Source organism: Harpia harpyja, chromosome 3 (genome assembly GCF_026419915.1).
Source record: "Harpia harpyja isolate bHarHar1 chromosome 3, bHarHar1 primary haplotype, whole genome shotgun sequence".
Taxonomy (NCBI): Eukaryota; Metazoa; Chordata; class Aves; order Accipitriformes; family Accipitridae; genus Harpia; species Harpia harpyja.
In genome coordinates, this window is record NC_068942.1 from 22,126,765 (window position 1) to 22,149,440 (window position 22,676).

The 22,676-nt window shown below is 37.7% G+C and overlaps 1 protein-coding gene across 2 annotated transcripts in view; it reads left to right on the forward strand.

Moving 5' to 3' along the window:
- Positions 1-22,676, forward strand: part of ME1 (malic enzyme 1) — a 191,920-nt gene that overhangs the window by 69,255 nt on the left and 99,989 nt on the right. For both annotated transcript variants that reach the window (XM_052781629.1, XM_052781630.1), the window contains exons 4-5: positions 12,776-12,851; positions 14,035-14,196. In XM_052781629.1, coding sequence (XP_052637589.1) covers positions 12,776-12,851; positions 14,035-14,196 — 238 coding nt within the window. The remainder of the gene's footprint in view (positions 1-12,775; positions 12,852-14,034; positions 14,197-22,676) is intronic.

Below are 22,676 nucleotides of genomic sequence, written 5' to 3' on the forward strand. Positions count from 1 at the left end.
ACATGTAACTTGAATTTCTGTTTAGTCTTAAGCAAAAAGGGAATTTAGGAGACCTCACAACTTTATTTTAGTGTACTCTAGAATAAGGAAATTAACTGCTGTTTTGGGCTTTTTGGTGGAGTGTTCCATCGAAGGGAACACCTTACTGTTGCTGAGATGAAGCTCTAATGTAGCTTACAGAGACACAGCAGCACATTTCCATTTACAGAAGTTCACCATATTATGGCAGCTTTCTTATATTAGAGGGTATTTTTTTGTTTGTTTTAACTTTTCTCCTGGAGTTCTTTAGGTTTATCATAAGCACGTACGAATGTACAGGTTTGCTGCACTGTATGTTGAATGGCAGGTTGTTCGTGCTGCCTGTTTTAGGCAACAGTATGTCTTTGAGAGTTTTCCTTAGCCATCCAGAACGAGCTCCTTAAACATGACATGTATATGTTTCCTTCTGAAAATGAAAACACAGAACATGGTTTGCTTTCTCTTTGATTAATCAATGGGTTTTTTTGACAAATAACTAGAATACAAGCATGGGGGATTTGTGATTCTCGGGTAAATAGCATATCTAAAAAGATCTCAATTCTGTCCTATTTCTGTTTGCTGCAAGCAATGTACCTATTTCTATTTCCAGTTTGCCACTTCACATAGAATGGAAAAATACTCCAGTGCACACACTGAAATGAGATTCTTCTTGAGGATTGTCATAACCTCAGTCATTTGATGAGTGGTTGGTACATTGCAGTCAAGCTTTACAGTGAAACAAATGTCATCTTTGAAAGATGATTTAAGTTATGGCCCACAGACTTTCAATGGCAATGTCCTCAGAAAAGCCTGTGCCTCTTTTTGACATTGGACTTGAGCCTTCAAGTCCCTTGAACAGGTAGGAAGCTCACAAATAACGTTTCAGAAACACTTCTACTGTGACTGCTAGCTGATGCTTTTTGAATACCGCCATCACCCTGTAAGACTGCCTCCAAGACTCCTTGCTATGTCCACTCTGTATCCTGTGCTGCTTTGTTTCATGTAGGTATATAGTAAAGTCTATCAATAATATTAGCCGTTTGTGTTAGCCGTTACCATTGCATGGTGCATTTTTTCCTAAAATGTTGATAATGACTTTATGAAATGAAAAACTTTACGTGGGGTCATGACTGAATTTATATAAAAAGGAGGGAAAGTACAAGACCATTAGTCTCTAATGGTTGAGATTTAATTTTTATGTCAGGGAGCCAGATACATTCCAGATGTTTAATGCTTCAAATGTTACCCTGGGGTTCCATCTAGTATAATTTTTTTCTCAAATTTTATGATAAAGGCTTCTACTATTTTTTAATTGAGTCAGGAAATCACTAGTTTATTCTTAAATATATTAAATTCCCTATAATTAAAGATAAATTATATAGACAATATAAATATACATTTCCTGTTTTTTGCTGGTAAAACTTTAACACTAACTTTTTCCATGAGTGAATTTCAGAGAAGAACTGGTATGTTGAACTTTGTTAACATCAGATAACATAGTCTTAAAAATAATCATGTATGCCTCTTGGTTTCTCTGTCTGAGATAGAGCTGGACCTGCAGCTTTTTTCCCATGTTAAAAGCTGTTGTTGGGGACAGTCCTAAAAATTTTGTCTGTCATCCCATACATTCATGCATGTTGTAAATTTAACAGGAAATAAGAGCTGAAATAGTGTTGCTGGTCAGGTTGTTTGCATTTTTCTTTTTTTAAGGCTCATATTTTTGAAAATGGAAAATATGGATGTAAAATGATGGAAATTATTGTAGCTTTCCTATAAGTGCAGTAATTGTAACAAATTGGTTCAAATCAAGAGGCCAAAAGAAAACAATAAAAATTGAGTGTGGGACAGATGTACAGCGAAACCCTTGTTACACCAAGGACCTACTACCACAGCACTTTTTTTGAGTTCAAACTAAATTGATCTATATTTTGATCAGTTCCTGTACCATTCCACTGAATTTTCTAAAACATCTTAGCTTAAGGTCTGTGTTTAAAAATTATTCAGATTTGAACTTAGACTCCAACCTAGGAGATTTCTGTTATTATACGCTTTTTAAAGATGAGTCTTTTAATAAGTCAAGTTTGGTTTGGAATCTAGTCAGGCTTAGTTCTGTTTTTTAAAAAGTGTTTATGGATATGTATAGCCTAATTAAACAACAAATTTAAATTTAAAATTAAAAAACAAATTTAACAACATTGTTGTTAAAGTTACTTCAGTTTTCAAGTTTCGTAAGAAATTTGTCAAATGATGTTACCAAGCAATTCAATGATCCCAACCACTAAAATAAGAACAAAAGGGAAATTAACAAAATACCAATTAAAAAAAATCATAATGACTAGCTTTATATGGTGAGAATAATGCGATATTCCAAATAATTGGAATTTAAATTTAATGCAAAACTAGTCACATTGTCACTAGACAATGATTTATACATTTTGCATGAGAATTTATAAACAATAATCATATCTTTTCATGTGGTCAAAAAAAAAAATCAGTAACCTGAGAAGTCAGCTCTGTGGTAGGATTACTTGTTAGCAGAGGAACTTTGTTTTACTTTGAAGCACTAAGTCAGGCCTGAAATTCCCCATCTGCTGTTAAAGCTTCTCGTGTTTCCTGGTGGCCATCAAAGTCCAGCTTGTTGGTTGTGAGGGCAGAACAACAGAATAAATTTTCATGCACAAGTGGAATAGTCTTTGTAGTTAGTGAACATTTAACAAGTGCTATTTAAATGCCATTTTAAGAGGTGGACACATTTTGTTTAGGATCAGAAGTAAACTATGCCTGTTCTCTCCACTTTGCAGATTACAGTGGAAAGAAAATGGTTATGGTCAACACAACACAGTGTTTATTTGAAAATTAATTTTGTCACCTTTTGATAACAAATGTTTTGCTTTCAAATGCTCATCCTTCATGCAAATAGCTATCTAAAAGCTTTATGCTATACGCCTTGCTCGAATTTCCCATTATTTATCACAGTAACCTGAAAATCTATATTTTCTTGTGGCCAAGACATGGGCAATGGAGAAGCAGATGAGCAGCTGGATGAAAGCACGTGGAAGGAAGGAGGGTGCATGCGGATGCATGTGCCCTTCAGAACGGGTGGGAGTCCCCCGGTGTGCCAGGTTTCCAGGCCATTCAGCGGTGGCTCAGGTCCAGGAAGGCTGAGCCCGGGGTCTTGCACGAGGAAGGTTGCAGGTACAAAACGGGACAGGGGCAGAACAGGAGGTGGACGCATGTGGACTTTGCCGGGATCTTCCCACTGTCGTCCTGGCACCTGATCCTGCGATCAGTGCTGCGCTTCGGCAGTTTGGTCGGTGTCGATGGACTCATCTCTTTAAAATAATATTTGATTTCAGACCCAAGTGGTTTTTTAACACCAGTGCGAGTACCCTTTGCGCCTCCAGCTGCGGCTCGCTCTCGGGCGTTACCTTTCCTGCAGGTCCCTCTGCGCTGTGCTTGCCCTTACCCTGTATAACGGTGAGTTGAGGCATGTGTAAGCCAGCCATATTCGTCACTGCAACAAATAACTTGCAGGAATATTAAAAACAGCGTGAATGTATAAGAATCCAATTGTATGGATTATTTTGCAATAACAAGACTTCATGCTTCTCCCTCAGATGATGCTCTGAGAGATCACTGATGCACTGTGAGATCCCGAGGAAGACGCTGTATGCTCTAGCAGGCAATAAACTCAAGCCCATCATTTTTTTTTGTTTGTAACCTAGTCAAATATTAAAATTAAAGTTTAAGTGGAAAATGATTTGAATGTAATTTCTGTGAATGATAGGAGAATAGTCTGTGAAATAACTGGGGCTGAATAATTGCTTGCTTTTCAACTCAAAATGCATTATTTTTAATCTCTTCTATTTTAGTAATTGTAGGGCACAATACTCGTGCTATACCTATATTCAATTCTATTAAAAGTAAAAGAAGAAGAAGGAAGAAAATGTCCATTTTGTAAGGATTTAAAAATGGGTCCAATAACTTCTTTGCTGTCTCTTTGTTACTTCTCTTGCTCAAAGTAATGCTTGTGATATGAAAGCTTGTTTGGTTTTGTCCTAAGATTAAATACTTTATCTTAACATGTGCAGGTGGTAAATTGAGATATCTACTTCTTCAGAGTGTTATGCCCAGCTTTGTGTGCTAAAATACAGGAGACTTATTTTCAATTGATATCTGCTGATATGATTTCCACTGAAAGCAGGAATAGGTTTCTGCGTATGTTTGGAGTGGAGCACGACCCAAAACCCATTTGATCTTAGGAACAGCAAACTCCGCTAGAACAGCCTTTTTCTTTTTACTGCTAACACTCCTTACTATAAACTGGGGAAAATTCATGGTCCGTACCAAATTTTTACCTCGGGGGAAGCCAAGGCAAAAAAACTGCTCTAGCTGACCCTGCTTGGGAAGGGAGCTTGGACTGGCTGATCTCCAGTGGTCCCAGATGACCTCGACGACGCTGTGATCGCTGTGCCCTCAGGATGCGGGTCTCTGAGATGTTGCCAAATGCCGTACACAGACAGCTCAAGCCTGGGTGAAACAGCTCTGCTTGCCTTCTGACTTGCTACCTCTTAGCACAGCAGCTCCTTGCATTAGGAACTGCTTTGTCACTGTGACATAAATTGAGCGGTTTCCTTGGTTCCTTTTCAGCAGATAAGGTCAGCTCTACAAATGGAAGACAGTGTCTCTTTTCAGAAGTCACTTCTTCATTAAAGTGGAAGTTGAGTAGGATATGCCGTAAGAAGAAGCGTTTTTAATACGTCTTCACTTTTGTCCTTGTTAGTGGTTATTGAGACCAAACGATGGTGATTTAAAGGTCAATGAAAACTGGCTTAAAGGACGCTATTGTCTAAATATTGGAAATTTTCCATGTTCCAATGAGCCAGGGAAGCACAAGTTGTTGAAGTAAATAGAAGGACAGTGATCTCACTTGTTTGAGTACTTCACAGTTTAACATTTAAAAGGTTTTTTAAAAAAAACCATCATTAGCATTGCAAGATTCCTAGTAGATACATGGTTGATGTTGTTTGTTGATGGTTCTTTACGCTGTTAATATTAGCATAAAATAATACAAACATGATAGCTATTGAAGCAGAACAGTGGGTTATTTTTTGTCTTAAAAATGAATGGGTCTGGCTCTGGTAAACCATTCTCTCATTGACAATCTTCAAATAGTTTTATTTGTGTCTATTAGAGTGTAAGTAATTAAGTTATTTATTGAGCAACTGTTGGAAGAATTTAAGTAGCTTCTGGAGCAAAACAGCTCTGGCTCTTAAAACACAGTATTTCTCAAAGTCTGCCTTTTCCTTTTCAAACACACACATCCCATTGAATTGCTGTTATGTGGTTAAGAAACAATACATAAAAGCTGATTGTCTAGATGAATGATACTTTAGGAATATGGTTAAATCAACAAATTCATGTTTTAAAAAGTGAATATAAAGAAGATATGATTTGATCTACTCTGCTGTATGAAAAGGATGTATCATTACAGTCTGAATATTTAGATCACAAAATGCTGTGCTGTTTGCTTTTGTAAGTAAAGGAGGTGAGGCACTAATTAAAAACCAGTGTTATCTAGGTATACAATAATGAGTATTTTATATAATTGATGCAAAAAGCCTGCAGTGACAAAGTCCATGAAGTGTTGCTTTTACTATGAAGTATTCTCAATTTTCACCTGAAATAGTTTGAGGTGCACGTTATGGTTTCAAAAATGAAGTAGAGACTTTTGGATTATTAGCAAAGCGACAAGCTATGATTGCTCTATGTAGCACCTAAATTTGGTTTTACGGTTTTGCTGTGTAAGGCTTGTAAGTTTTGCTCAGATTATTTTAACAATGTAATGATTTTTGTGTTGAATGAGAGCAGTTGAGGAATTACTTCGTTGGGTTGCTTTTTATTGTACAAAGCTCTGACTTCTTTGCCCAGTTCTGGAGCCTGAGTTTACCTGACTGGCATTCCAACAAAGTGAAAGCAGAATGTTTCAAGCAAAAAAAGTTTCTTTTGCAAAAGTCTTTATACACTCAAAGTACCAATGTAGAGATTACATGCTTTGGTATCAAGAATCAGGCTCTCAGAGGGCTGGGAGAGTCCAGACTTGTTGGAGAAAAGTAATGGGACAGCACCCATGCGCAGTTTTTTTCTCTTTTGCATTTTCATTTGCCTTCAGTCTGTACTGCTCTGGGTAACTTGTCCATTTTTTTACTGTCACCCACTCTGTTGTGTTACAATTTATAAAATATACACTGTATGCAAACTTTGGAGCCTGTTTCTGATGCAGAAGGGCAGACAGGGCAATGTTGCTGTGATCTGTCCCCTGCCCGGAGATGGATCAGGGGTGTTACTGCTCGCTGTGTTGCAGGTTATTGAACAGCAGCCCCTGCCTGGTTCCCCACTTCCCTAATCCCACATGGGGTGGAATCCCCCAGGGAATGTGCTGAGACCTGAAGTCGGGTCTCTGGGCAGCTCTGGCTGTATTTGAAAATGTACCCAGTCCAACTGGGTTGTGACATTTTGCCAACAAAGATTGCTGGAAGTAAAACACAAGGTGTGGGCAAAGGGAGTCCATCTGGAAGTTCCTGCAACCCATGGGGTTGTTCAATCCAGCTTTTCTGATTATACTGCTATCTGGATGAGGCTCTTTGAAGCACAAAGTGTCCGTCGTCAGAGAGACAAGTCAGAGCCATGGACTCTAGTTGAAGCTCTTGGGCAAGCCTGAGCATAGCACAGATACTCTATTTACTTTTGTTCTTGGATGTGCAGCATCTGGAGCACTGCAGCTTGCTGAGGCTCGCACCAGAAAAATTATAATCTTAAGTAGCTACCTACCCCGGTTGTCATCGGTTTTTTTTTTTTTCTTATTACTATAATCATCATCATTATTTATTTTGAAATAATGTTTTAACATCTATACTAAAAGATCCCACAGCACCTGAATCTCTGTGTTGCTAGAGTTATGTGCCTTTTACTCCTCCAAACCCTAACCTTTCTTTTCTGAAACCTCATTCCCCTGAGGTCGTATTTTCAAATGCCAGGCTGACAGCTGGTGTCTTTCAGGTTAGTTTCATCACTTTTCTGCTCTTAAGGCTAACTCACGTTGTAGACTGTACTGTTCTGTAAGTGCCCTGAACTTACTTGTCTCTGCTATGTAGATGTTATTTTTAACTGCAGTAACTGTTAAAGCACTGCACTTACTAACAGGGATTGATAAGCAGCTTTGATGGTCTTGGGCACATGAAAGAGTGCTACACAGGCTGCCAACACTGGATAGAGTGCCATGAAACAGCATTTTGAGAAGGGAGGCTTGAAATAAGACTAAAGCTGGTTTGCTCCTATGGCTGAAGATTGACTGTTCAGAGCCCTCGCATTAGCATTTCCCATTTACAGTGATTATGAACACTGTGTTTTTCTCTACTTTAATTATTTCCCTACATTCCTGTGCCAAACTGGGCTTTTGAGTCACTTTAAAAATTTATAACGAGGCTTCCATTACTCTTTTAAGTATAGCTAACCGGAGTTGGTAGATGTTAGCATCTGTCTTCTAGAATACTTGAAGTCACTTTCTTCTAAAAAATATTTATAATCAATCATTTAGGAAACCATATGCTGAGTATGAAATAACACATAATATTTATAAACTTTTATGTCTTGTCTGGGTTAATATCTTATTCTCCATTGTCTTTCATATGCTGCTAGTACTTATCTGTTTTATGAACTTCATCTTACTCGTGTACAGCTCCAGGCTTTCAGAGGTGTTAACAGTATGTGCTGTTCTCTTAATGCGCCTGTACTGTTTTTGGTGTTGGTTTTTGATTTAATCTTTGGTTTGCTTCTTACAAACTTTCCTGTTTAAATATGGTTTGGGTATGCAACACCTAGAAAATGTAAAGCCCATGTTTCTTTAATACTGATGAATTCAGGATGAAGGTCAGTAGCAGCTGCAATTTCAGCATCAACTATTTTATTTATTGAAAGATATACCTGTGCATTGTAAAGTAATGAAATTAACCCCTGTACAGAGAGAAAGGTAAAAAAATAAGTAAAACTGTGAACAGCTGCATTTCTTAAATCAGCTCATCAGTTGTATTTATTAGGCCTCGGAGGTCTTGAAATGAATGTTACTATGCAAAGGAACCTGGTAAGGTAAGATGTAATTAAAAGCTTGAATAAATTTTATATGATGGGAGACCATATTGAACAGTTACAATGGGAAATGTTATTATTTCTTGGTGAAAAAAGAGCAGAAAGTTCTTTGTGGGGAGGACATAGGTACTCTTAGTTTCTAGTACAATGTTTGTATTGTACCGCTTTTTATAATCTTAACAAAAATAGGAGGGAATTTCAGCAGGGACGAGGGAAGTATTTTCCCGCTTTCTTGCAAAGTGCCAGAGTTTGGGAAATCAGAAATAAACTGAGGCTGGTCCTTGAGATTTATTATGATTATGATTATGATTAAGCTTGTTGATTTAGGCTGCCTGGGGAAGTGAAGTCACCTCTACTATAATTCTATGTACAGTTCATAATTCAAATAACAGTTTAGGGTTGTGAGAAAAGTTTGAACTTTTTTTTCCTTAAAAAATGTTTGGCATTTTCTGAGACATGTTAGATTGCCTCCTGTTATTATAAGAGGAAAGAAAGGCTTATTCTGTTACTATGACACATTTTTCTAAACTGTTCCTTAATAGAAAATAGACAAATACATTGCTGGTGGAACATTACTTCCACGCAGCATAATAAACAAATACTCCATTTAATTCTGTTTACTTTGTTCTCATAGATCAAAGTTCTAATGAAACAGAGCCAAATTATGTGATGTAGCATGACCGCCACATAACTGGTAAAATCTGCTACAGTGTAGTGAGCTCAGTGACCCAAAATAGATCCGCCCTTTGTTGAGTGGATCCCGAAGTCCTAGCATGGGCTCCCCCCTTGCTCTTCAGGGCTTGGGTCTTACTGGTGGTGTGACAAGAAGAAAGGAGGCGTAGTTACTTCTTTGCATAATTATTCCTCCGCTGTAGTTTCATACATCGTCTGGCTATCTGAAATGGGTGTAAGTAGAAGTGATCCCTTTGGCTAGACTGGTACAAACCAGTGCTGAACTGAAGGCTAACTGGGGCCAAAGTGACTGAAGATGAGCCCTTCTGTGTATGCGCTCAGACAAGTTCCATGTAGATCCGCATTGTGCCAGGTTCAAAATGAACATGTTAATTTGAAGACTAATCTGCTGCTGCAAGCTTCAAGTCAGTTTTAAGTCACAGTTTTGCTGATTGGCCTTTTAAGCCTCAGCAGGTCTCAATTTGTTGCCTCGCAAGAAAAGTCAGTATGTGTAACTGAGACGGCAGTTCAAATAGAAAGGACAATACTGTGTTGTAAAACCTACACTTGCTTTTACAGTGAGCTTGCCAACCTGGGCTGCTCTGAAAGCGTGTATGGGAGAATTTAAGCCTGCTTCCCTGTGAGATGCTTTTCATGTTAGGTATGTGAATATGTGCACGCTGAAAACCAAGCAGCATATTTTTCCTCATCTTTTTTTTTTTAAAAAAAAACCCTTATCCTTAAGCATTTTTTTCTGCATCTTGCTTCTTTCTCCATGTGCTGAAATGCGTTACTTGTCCATCTGCTGTAGCAGCCCCATCCTGAAGTGCTGTGTCAGGCAGATGCACATCACGCGGGCTGTCTCTTGCTCTGCAGCTGGCAGAGCAGGGTGTGCGTCCCTGACATGACAGTACTTATTATTAACATTATACTCAAATGGATAATTCTGTCTGATTTTTGGACTGAAATACAGATATACTTTAATTCAATTTACATTGTGTAGCTTGCCCCTTTCTTGATTCTTCTCATGGGTGTGCTATGAGAGCCAAAAAATAACTATGATGTCAGCCTGTGTCACTCTATCCCACTTGTAATAAACCTTCTGCAGTTGGTGCTTTTCCTTGACATAGCATGACCTCATGGAAAAGAAAAAAATACTTAGTGCTACCTTTTGGTGGTTGCCTGCAGGTAGGATTGCCAGTGAGTTCAGTCCCAGTAATGTAGGTTGAATATTTTTGTGGCTGATGCCGCTGCAAGCTGGGCTTCCTCTTGCAACCTGGTGTAGCTTCTCGCAGAGGACTCCTTAAAGGAGAAAAGTACTTTAATTAAGAAAGGAAGGATGGGGAAACCAGATCCAGAGAAAAGAATAAAAGATTCTTATCTCTTATTCTGTGCCCTTAAATCTAGGGGTATCTTCTCAGTCAGGCCGATGTGTCCAGAAACATTTTACTAATCTACAGAAAGAATGGAGGGAAGAGGAGAAGAAGGGGAGTGCAATGCTTTCGACGTGATTCTGTTTGCACTTCAGCCCCCATTTTCTATTGTTGTTTGAATGTGATCCTGCTTGGACAGATTTCTGAAATACGCTCTCAATACTTATTCAAAGGTCCTTACAAATGTTCTAACAAAATTCCTTCTGGAGCAGCCACCCTGCCTTTATTTTCCTCTGCCGGGGAATTTATTCCATGGAGACCTCTCTCCCTAGCTTGCAAGGAAGAGGTCATTTAACCACACTGGGCTGGGCTCTGGCTCTTTAGAAAATCAATACAAAATCTGGCTTCATTTAATACGAATCTATTAGGTCGGTGTAAATTGGAAGGCGGGGACAAGGAGAAAGAGGGGTGATGCCTCTACATAGCTTTCCTCCTGCACTCTTCTTTTCCTTTCACAGACTCATCTCTCCCAGTTGACTCTCTCCAACGCTAGCAATTTTGATAAGCTGTATTTTATGACTTTACAGTTTACACAGTGTTTTATAAAATGACTCGCTCTACGATACGTCAGAAAGGAAGCATCTGCATTTATTTTGCTTTGCTGCTTCATGGCGTTTCACCGTTAGGGCCATCTTTTTTTCAGGTAGCTGGCTCACAAATAGCAATGCTTGTGTGCTGTAAATACCAAAACTTCTGAAAAGTGCTGTAAATATTAACCCTCCCACCCCCCGAGGACTGTCACTTCCACCGAGGTGGAGGAATTAGTCTGCTGACAGGTGTTACTTATTAAGAAACAACTGATAGACGTAATCATCCAGCCTTGCGCATTTGTTCTGAGCATGGGGAGTGGATGCAGAAGGGGAATTAATGGGGAATGCCAGGATCAGAGAATTCCCAGTTCTAGGGGGAAATGCATAAAATGAAATTTAAACAGTTAAAAATATATAGCCAGAAATGGCTGATTGTTTTTCTTCTTTATGCAATGCATATGTATTTTTCTTTTAGAACATGCCAGTTTTTATTTAATTAGCTACTTGAGGTTGTAGTTTCTGTTTCTGAATCATTAGCTTTAAGATTAAGAAATACTTTGGTTAATTGCCACATGTCTTAGAATGCCTATTGTCCAAAATAATAAACAATTGCAGTTGTATATTTTTGACATCAAAGAGGGGAAGAAGACACTTAAATATGATATTAAATATAAAAATATAGATCACGTTAGTTTATATATAAAAATATAAATAATCTAACATGTATGAAATATATAAACATGTGAAATTAAATATAATGTTTGAACTCATTTTTGTGTCTTGACTAATATACTTTTTAACACTGCAGGAAATTTTTTGCTTGACTTGCAATACTTGCAGTCGTATCTGACAAGCGTGACCCACATGGGCATGTACCCAATTCTATGAATATGGAAATACCGTAGTAGACTTAGATTTAAATTATTTTTCAATACTCTCTAATTTTTACTTTATAACTTTTATAACAGGCAGATGAAATGCTTTAGAATAATTCCAGAAGACAACTCTGTATACTTACTAACGCAAAATTTAATTACAAGAAAGCATCTTTGGCATGTACTTCTTCATTGATGTTTTCTTCATGGTTTTTGAGAGATTGAATTTAGTGGGAGAATTTTTTTCCACTGTCTCACATGAGAAAAGTAGATAAGAAATGGAATTAAATTAAGTCTGAGTGGACCTGGATGTATATCTGCATGTCAGGTAAAATAAATGAAGAATAAAATGCTGAGGAGTAGGATAAGATATTATATCAATTTGCTTCCATAATAAATAAAAAATGAAATGTGAATTACACTTTTCTGTCATTTTGTTTTATGCTCTTCTGCATTGGTGGAACTAAAGGTCAATTTACAAACACTCTTCAAAGGAAAAATTCGGTATGCTCAGCACTGTGAGATGTGCTACATGCTTTCAAATCAAAGAGATTTTCATATAGAGAAGATAATTTTCCACTTTTGTAGGTGTCAAAGGGGTAATATAATTAAATAGGAAGACTGTTTTCTAAACACTTAACTGAAAGCTCTTGAATTATTTTATGTAATGATAATATATGGCTTATTTCAGGTTTTGTTCATAGATTAAAACTTTGGCCTATTCTTGTCTGTAAACGTTAGGACTGCAGGGGCACTAGTGATCACTGTCATATGATGAACACGTTCTGTGGTCTGGGACAATTAATGAACACATTTGAACAAATCAAGTGCTCAGTGAGCCTTAAAATCAAACTTAGCAATTTTCAGAAATGACTCTTACAGGTTCTCACTGCTCAGTGAAGCTTCACTGAGTTACATGTTCTCTGACTTCTACTAAATGCAGACATTTAATTTACTCATTTGTACAAAACTGAGCACTTATTATTGAACTGAATCTATGTATGTTGGAAACACATTTGCATAGAGTTAATTTATTATTTAATTGAGTTATACTGTAGTATTTAATTGCCTGTTTATATGAAAAGTATTTTTTTATTTGCAGAGGTCTTTTTATTACTATCCATGACCGGGGACACATCGCTACAATGCTTAAATCCTGGCCAGAAAATATTATCAAGGTAAGTTCAGTTTTAGTTGCATAACAAAGCTGATACTGTTTTGCACCCAAGGTGACTTGGTTAAGATATTTTTATAAGCATTTTATCAAGTAGATTTCAGTGATTTCATAGCTCATTTTTTAAATAGAAACAATGCTGTCACAGCCAAAGTTTGGGGCTTTTAAACCATTACTTGTTTAGCTGTGGACATCCTTTACTGATTAATTGGTCAATTACATTGAATATTATGCATCAAAAAAATCCTGAATGGTTTTTCTGCATTTCAGGGAATCTCAGAGTGGTTGAGGTAGGAAGGCACCTCTAGAAAACATCTAGCCCATCCTCCTGCTCAAGCAAGGTCAACCAGGGCAGGTTACTCAGGGCTGTGTCCAGCCTGTAGGTTTTGAGTATCTGCAAGGGTAGAGACTCCACAAAACCTCTTGGGAACCTGTTCTGGTGTTTGGGTTAATAGTTCTCCACATATGGTACCTGATGAGCTGTCTCACAAAAAATATTAAATTTCCAACTAAAATTGCTTGTCACAGAGTATGACAAGGAAATTATTTTGTTGTCAGCTGCTTGCCATACTAAGCACTTCTGTCCTTTACTATGAAAAATATTCCTTTTTAGCACAGACAGTTTTGGGGGGTTTACAGAGTTACTGTATATGAAACACATACTTCCTCATATGTGTAAGTATGATGGAGTGTGTTATTTGCTCAAGGGAAGAAGAAATACATCTTTGAAACCAGGTGGTTGTAGACAGCCCTGTCAAAGGCCAGCAGGAGTGGCTGGCTCTGGTTCTGCTGAAAACAGCCATGACAAAACCCAGGAGTCCGGGGTTGGTTTTTTTTTGTGGATAACTTCCTTTCCCTTCCTATTGTGTTTTCATACTGTTGACAGAAAAACGTAAGAGGGAACAATGCCAGTTCCCTTGTAATGTAATACTAAATACCTCTCTTGTGTGTTCTTAAAAGTTTTATACGAAAGTCCCATTTACAGTGATGCAAGAGTCTAAAATAGTGTAACAAAACCACAGTGAAATACAATAAACCAGTTCTGGACCTTTGTTGTACTATTGATTTGTTTGTACTTGTTAGAATTTTTACATGAAAGTTAAAAAATGATGGTAAGAAGATAATGGAATACTTAGTACATACAAGCAAAGAGGTGATTTTTACAGTGCTTTTATTTCTTCCTCCAGGCTATTGTGGTGACAGACGGAGAACGTATTCTTGGTCTTGGAGACCTTGGCTGTTATGGAATGGGCATTCCAGTTGGTAAACTGGCACTTTATACGGCATGCGGAGGAGTAAAACCTCACGAGTGTCTACCAGTGATGTTGGATGTGGGAACAGATAATGAGGTAAATCCTCTTCTGAGGTGTAGTGAGTATTAGATGTTTGAAGGGAACTATATAAAAGTTGAACTGTAAAAAGTTGTTTGTCTTTATGGTACTGGCTTTGATTACGTGCAAACTAAAAAGTCCCATGGAAAAAGTCTAATCCTAATACACAGTGCAGATATACTCATCCTAATGCACAGCGTAGACTGTTTTGTAAGGCTCAAGTAATTAAGGATGCTGTTGTCTGTAAAAATGTGCTGCATACATCGTACATGTTAAAAAGTGGTATGGGAAATTAGATCTCAAGAAGAGGGGGACGATAGAGTTAAAAATACAATTTAAGGCAGCATTCTTTCTCCACTTCTGCTGCAGAATTCCTCTGCAGTGATTTCAGATGTGAATTCTGACTGTGCCCCTCGTTTTGGTGAACAGCTTGAAGCTATAGCCTGATCTGTGCTGGGAATGCATGTCTACGTACTTCAGTTGACATTGACTTTAGCTATAGAAAGCACTGTAATGCTATGAGTTTTCCCCAAATGAGGTCCTAGCGCTTCAAGTTAATGGACCTTACCCTCTTTAACTTGGCTTCCCATTTGCGTGAAGTGCAGAGATTTAAAGTTGTTGAAAATTGGCTTTGTTATTTCCAGGGCTCCTGGGATTACTAGTTAATTACTTGGCCCCTGTTCTTCCTTCTTTTTCTTCTGAAAGAATACTTGAATAAGTGACTCTGAATGATGTCAAATTAAATATCACCAGCAGTATCATTAAGCTTTAGCAGAAGTAAACAAATGTTATACTATAAATGATGCAAGTGTTAAACTTTATGCATGATAGATGTAACAGAGATTTATGTCTATTATAGCTAAACAAAGCATTCCTGTACCAGTAAACTTAGCTGGGACCTCTAGATTGTTGGGTTGGGTGTGTGCATCTTCAGCTTCATGCACACACCTCCACCCCTGCCCCACTGGGATAATTTAGACAATACATCCTGAAAGCATTACTGAACTGAGAAATAGCCTGCTACCCTCTCTCTCTCTCCCCCAAGAACCCCCTTCTGAAAGCAGCCAGCCTTACTTACGAGTTGCATCTGAACACTGTAGCACATAGCCATATTGATTCACATACAAGTCTCATTAGCTATAAAATGGTTTTATTCGTGCTTTTTGAGCAGCCAGGCCAGTTACCTAATCTATTATTGAATGTTTCTAGATGGTTAATTGCCTCAGCTACTTCTGATACTGCAGCAGGCTTTACATTTTGCTTTTATGCTTGAGTTTCACTGTAATTTTTAATTTTTCATAGCACATTATTTTCTTGGGAGATATCAAACATACATATATATATACACACAAATAGAAAAACAAGCTTACCCATACCAGTTACTCAACTTTCATGTCACTGTTCTTGTGACTAAACAATGAGTTCAATGCGTATGAAAGAGTGGCAAACCTAAAGTATTACAAGATGCACAAAAATTTTGTGAGCTGGGATTTGCTGATGCTCTGAAATATTCACCTTCTGATTCAGAGGATGCCTTTTGTTGTTTCACTTTGGAATATGTCTTCTTATTTTAGGACCATACTATGAACTGCTTCAGTTTAGTCCTACAGTGCAATTAGAGGCTGAGCCTGTTTTAGTACCCAGCCAACATGGTGGTTAGCAGCGTAGGACAGAGCTGCTTCCATTGGGGTCCTTTTCTTTCCTGCCCAGGTGTGTATCAAGCTTGGACACACGTGTGCTGCCCGACAGTCTAAAATCCCCAGCTAAATTTACTGGTACTTAAGAGACCTTAAACTAAGTTTGAATGAATGCCAGGTTAAGTAAAGAGTTATTTTTGTTGGTTTTTTTCAGTCCTGTAGCAGATGCAAGGAATCACATTAGCTTATGGATCAGTGTGGTTTATGCTCATCTAGGTTTTTGCAGGGCTGAGGACAAGTCAGCAGAGTGAGAGAAATCAAGGCTGTGAATCATGGTTGGGGTATGGTTGACTCTGAAGGTAGCTCAATTGCTCTTTCAGGGTTGTGCTAGACTACACTTCAAAACATAGATGTTTGGTGGCTTTTTCCCATGGGGACTGGTTGATCAGATGTTTAAGCATTTATCCAACAGCTGTAACTGGGAATAAGACCTCTGAATTCTGCTGTTGGGTTATGAACAGGTGGGACTTTATTGCTCTACCCCTTGACTGAAGAGACTACATGGGCCTGATAATATTCATTAATGGGAGCTTGGGTGTAGTTCCCTGGCTACTTTAGTCAGTCAGGGATCCTGGGGCACCAGCTCCCTTAATTTCTTCCCTCTAACACCCTCCCTCTCCCCCAGCAGCACATCCCTGTTCCCTCCCTAACGCTGGTGTTCGTGTAACCAGGTGGTGAGCCACTGCAGAGAACTGAAACGACCGAAAAGCAATCACATTTTGCTGGCTGAGCTGGTTATATTAGGTCAAGCTGCTGTGGAATTGCACTGCAATTCCTTATCTTAAAATCTAAACCTCTTGGACAAATAACTGTATTTTTATGCTATATTTTCTTACTCTAGCCAGGATTTTCCATAATAAGACACAGTAGAAATCACTCTCATAACTTGAGCACGTATAAATAATAATTACGCTGAACATGTTTTTTGAAATGTGCAGATGTTTTCCATTTAGATTAGTTCCTTTTCCCTTTCTGTGGGGGCCTCAGTGCTTTAAAACAAGTTTTAAAATATGTATTTTTGGCAACTATAATGCAGTTGTGCACAACCTGTGAATTCTCCAGAAAGATTAAATCTTACTCTAAAGCAGATTGCAAGAAAAAACTTAACAAATTTTCATCCCGTATTGTTTTGTTGTGTATAGGACCCAAACCAGTAACTCTGAGGAGCAACTCACTCAATTTCTGATGATTATTAAAAGCCTTATTACTGTTAGCTTTAGCAGAGGTATTTCTAGCTGGGCTATTATCTTGCTACTCATAAAACCAAGGAAAGAGAAGAGAGGCAAATAAAGCATTTTTAGACAATTGCCTAGATAATAATCAAGAGAAATGGAAACTGCTTACTAATGAGTAAAAATTGACCTAGTAGAAAGACTTGCGTGACCAAACTACTATTTTACTCCATGTAATCAGTGTGGGACTGAGTGTCCAAAAGAAGTGGTGTTGACCACTGCCAAAAATAATATGCCTGTTTCATAAGTCATTGACAAATTGGAGGCAAGTAGTCGCTGATAAGACATTTTTATCCAAAACATTTAAAACATTATTTGGAGTATTAGTTATTTACTACAGACCATGACAACCTCACTAAAAGTTGTGCCTTATCCAGTAGTGATGTATTTTTCAGGTGTGAGGATGGTGCTTCTCATGTGGGATTTCAATCCAAGTAAAACTTACTCAGGCACCAGTCTCAGTACTGATATGAAAGTATTGTTGGAAATCCTGAGGTGATGTGATCTCTGGGCATTCATCTAATGTTATAGAGGTATATGTTAATCACTTTGGAATGGTTAAAGAAACAGATTGCAGAAGAAAAATGAATGGTTATCAAGGTACAAGCAACTACAACTTAATGGAGACCTCCTTGAAACGTACTCAGCACTTTAAGTGGGATGGGTTAAGGATGATAGAAATAATCAAGCTGAATCAAGGGAAAACATTTAAACATTAAAATGTGAATTACGATGGTTTGCTACTTAAAATATGTTATTAAACTTGCACAAAATAAACAATGTTGAGGCAAGCCTGTTGGTAAAAATCAGCCTGGCTGATGTGAAAACTGGCAGTTAAAAAAAAAAACAGACAGCAAAACCCAGTAATAGAAATCAAGTTCAAAAACTGGGTTTATAGGCAAAAAAAAGGCAAAAGACACTAAAGAAAAGAAACTTAATCTATATTGATTAAGAACAGTAAGAATGAGATTTTCTGTTGTTACTAATGCTTTTACCTTAATGGTGGTACTTGTGGAAGTATTAGATTGTCAGTATAAATATGGTAGATATTTTTTGAATGTCAGTTTTATCTATCTTGGCGAGAGTCTTATTTTCCATTTTATTAATGGCAAATGAATATGTTAAACAAAAGCTTTAAAAATTTGTCAAGATCCTTAAATCAGAATGTCCAAATAGTGCTTTGGACAGTTCTCTTAAAAAAAATTCCAGTAAAAGCTTTCTGGACCATGCTGAGCTGGGTGAGGAGGAAGTACTGGGGTTTTTTAATTATAGCTGGGATGAATTGAGAAGTTCAGGAAGATTGGATTAAAGTTAAGGCTCTTATTTAAAATACAATGGTCCTGGTTGCTCTAACCTTAGGTAAAGAATTGAGTAAAATCAGAAAATTTGACTAATCAAGAATTGACGGTAAAATAACTATTGCTGATTAGCATGGGCTTATTAAAAACAAATTTAATCTAATGGTAAAGTGAGTTTACAGATTTTTGGTTGACTTTTATATTTTACCTTCAGAAACATATCTGAATTCATACTGTTCCTTTTAAGAAACTGGACCAATGAAAAAAACAAAGCATGCCTCCTGTGTTACTAGAGAAAATGTGATTTAAAACATGTATTTCTGTGAGGAATAAAAAAAAAGTTGTGGTTTTATGGTATTTCAGGGTTTTTTTTTCAGCTCTGCGATGTTTAATATGTTTATCAATGACTTGGAGGCAGTATTTTTAGTGTCCAAGGGTCATAGATGAGACATGGTTTAGTAAAAGTACTATTATCCAGCCAGAGCAGGAATGAAACCTAGGAAGACTGATGGCTTGTGTTATATAGAAGTCAAACCAGTGGTGAAAGGGTTTCTTCTGACCATAAAAGTCTTAATGTAATAACGGATGCTTAACAGAGGAATGAGAACTGTGTTTATTTGGTATCTTACAAGAGAAGCTCTGACAAGTTCAGGGCTGCCAGAGCAATCCTGGACTGATTGCATGTTTAAATTCAATACTGGCAATGACCAGTTCTGGGAGCTTTGGAAAGATTAATTGTGTGTTAGCATTTAAACATAAACCATTTACCGTAAATTTCAGTTTAGGTAGAAAACATTCAACTCTCTTAAATAGTACTTTCACACAACGCGGAAAAGCCAAGACAGCTGGTGTTGGAAGAACTTTTTACACAGGGAGTTCCTAGCAGAAGTCACTTTGGTGCTCTGAGTGCCAGGACAGCGGCCACACGCCAGCCATCGGGATTGCTCCGGTGTCAGAAGTCACACCGCCTGCACCCGCGATGCCTTCAGAGAAGCTGGACACGCAAACCTTCTCTTGCTCTGGGTAGACATAGTTAAATAGCTGGCTGGTCATATATATGTGCCATTAATATGGGCGCATATATGTATCTGAAGTCATTCTTTATTCTTGTAACTGTCAAATACAGACATTGAAGTACTGAACAGTGCCCAAGAGACAGAAACATGCGGGGCAGCTGCTAGGGCAGCTACTGCTCCTTCGTCTGCCACACTTCAGAGACTTGTGGGCTGCTATTTCAAGTTATTTCCTGCATGCTTGCTTCGGAATATTTTTTCCCTTAACTTACTACAAATATTTAAATGCAGGAATGTGGCAGTTCTCACAGTTGCCCTAAATAGGTCAATGAGCATGACTGGGCTGGCAGTTCTGACTGTTCTGGAGGAATGACAGGCATCCATGCTGGAGGACTGAATCCAGAAAAACTGAGGTGCAAATTCAAGCTCAGTTCTTCAACTTGTGCTAGTTAGCTTTCTGCATTTCCCCAAATTACTTCCAATTGTCATAAGAACTGGTACCAGCCTTCCAAGATTCAAGACCCAGAAATGTGTAAATGGAAACTGTTGAGAAAACAGAAACAAACCTGCTTTTATTACTCATATTCCAACCAACTGAAATAGAAGCCTGGACAGAAGGAAGATTAGTATAGAGGAAACCTGCAATTTCATATCTTATCAATCTAAAGATATAAATGTATCAAACAAATCATGTAAATTGTGTACAGCTGTAGGGATTTCTAGACAAAAGACAGTCAAAATTGGCATTCTTATGTAGATGAGGGGCACTTTTACGCAGTTGTTTGTGTGTAGTAAATGTGTTATGGAATGGTAATGCTCTCTGAATTTAGAAAGGGCCTTTTGTCCTCCCCTTGAATGAACGTTGTTAGAACTAGAGACAGCATTTCAGTGATAGTTTTACTGTAAAACAGCAGTAGCATTTCCTGAACTCTGTGAACAGAGATTGCTCCTGTCTATACAAAAAGGATCTGGTTTTGTATCTGATCCATATATAGGAATCTCGTTTCTAGGTTATGTTCTCCAGTGTGTTCCCTAGCAGTTTTGAGTATTTCTGAAATAGAAATGACACTATATGTGATCAGACCAGGAGGTTTCTAGATATACAGCTTTTCATTTAGCTATGTTAAAATGTCCCTGGCCAAATTAACCTGGTTGACCGAGAGAGGCTTTTTCCCATGTTCCACAAAACAGGCCAGGGAAGGTGCTCAAAGGTAATGCTATGGCCCTATGGTGCTGAATTCCAGGCATGAAAATTTGTAAAACTATTGATGGAGTAAATCTTCTGTGGTTTTTTTATCATTTGGCTACTGCCTGTCTATGCCATTCTGGTAGTAGATAATTGCACTTTCCTTAAGTTCTATTTTACAAGTGGAATTCTTTTCACCCTTAGATCTTGCCGCTAGAGCCTTCCCTAGTAGTACACTGCCAGCACTTGAACAAAGGAGAAAATACATGAATATTCCTTTTTCCTCCCCGCTTCCAGTTGGCAAGAAAATATTGTGGTAGGATATTACTTCTCCTAGAGTCAATGTCTTGAGTCATTTTTTCTTTTCTCTTTTCAGTGTTCAGAAGTACTGAAAAGTAAAGTAATTTCTGAATTACAATTCTGTCTAGCCCATTGTGCAGAAGAAAAAAACCCACATTTTTTTAATTTGCAGGAATTGGTAGTCTCCTTTTAAATCTATTCAGTTATTTGGAGTGGACTGAATATGTGTTAGAGGAGGGAATGAGCAAGTACAATCTGTTTTTATAGATGCATCTTCCAAAACTGGGGGGGTTTAGTGTGTTTCAGAAGATTCCACCTCTAAAATAAATATGGCATCGCCCATCGCTCCTAAACATGCTTTATTTAAACAACAGGGACACCTGAAACTGTGTCAACATCCGTATTGCGCTTGTGAACCTAAAGAATGAGCTGGGAAGGGATGGTACTTACGAGACCCACCATTTTCCCTCAGCGCAGGCGCCGTTGGGTGACGTGCTTGAGGGGATCACAAGCATCTGACAGCTGATGTTTTTCAGTGATTTTTCTGAGAGCTTTCCTTTTCTTGCTCTTTAATGTTCTCTTAGTGAATCGTTACAATATGTCTGGTAATACATTCACAACTTGAAAGTTCCAAAAATTATTTTGACTCAGTATTTTAACTGAAATGTGTCAAGAATTGGTAAATGTAATAATAAATCTAGATTTACCATTTTAATATGTTTCTGCCATATGCTGCTGATTTGTTATTGACACACGTCAAACTCAGTCTTTTGATTAAGTTGTTGCTCACTTTTTCTGTCAAAAAATATTATTTTATGTTAGTCTGTTCCACAAATTTGTAGCTTTCTATTTCTCAGGTTGTGAGTCTTGTAAGCTCGCCAGGTTGGATTGTCAGTAGAGCACATAGAAAGTAAAAAAAACAGATGAGGAAAAGTAGAAGAAATCACAGGCTTTAGGCAACAGACAAGAAATTATATTAAATAAGCTTGCTCCAAGGGAAACTTGAAATAAATTGAAAAGTAAAGGTTTATGTATGTGATCTTGTGTTGTATTGTATATTCAAAGGAATGGCTTGACAAGCCTAGTCTACTCTTAGAAAGAAATATTTGTCAAAATTGTTAAATTTTATCAGCATGAGAGGATAGTTTGCACAGGTTTTTATATGTGCTATGGAGTGTACAGTTATTTTAAAATGAGTGTAATACAGTGACAAAAATATTTACTATTTATCATGAAGCATCTACTTTTTAATATAAAAGTTCAGTTGCTGCCAAAAATGCTCCAGATTCTGGGTAATAGTTTTTATGTGGCATGTTCAGTGAAGTACGTAGTTATAATGCAGTCATGAAGTATACATACTGGAAAGGTAATTCATGAAAAACTGAAGGAAAACGTCTGTATTATATTTAAATATTCAAATGGAGTGGCATTTTTCATAGAATCATAGAATCATTTCGGTTGGAAAAGACCTTCAAGATCATCGAGTCCAACCATTAACCATGTCCCCTAAACCATGCCCTGGAGTACCCTGTCCACTCGCTTTTTTAATACCTCCAGGGATGGTCTTTACAAACCACACTCATTTACCCAAACAAGCAAGATCTAAACCCTTATTCAGTTACTCCATATTTTATTACGCTTTATATAGTCTGAGAATGGAACCACCATTGAATACAGCAGTTGAGTTCAGTGACAGACTGCTTTCAGATTATCAAGTGACAAAAGGCTGTTTAGAGTCCAGTTCCTCTCGTGTTCTCAGGAGTGCTTTGTCT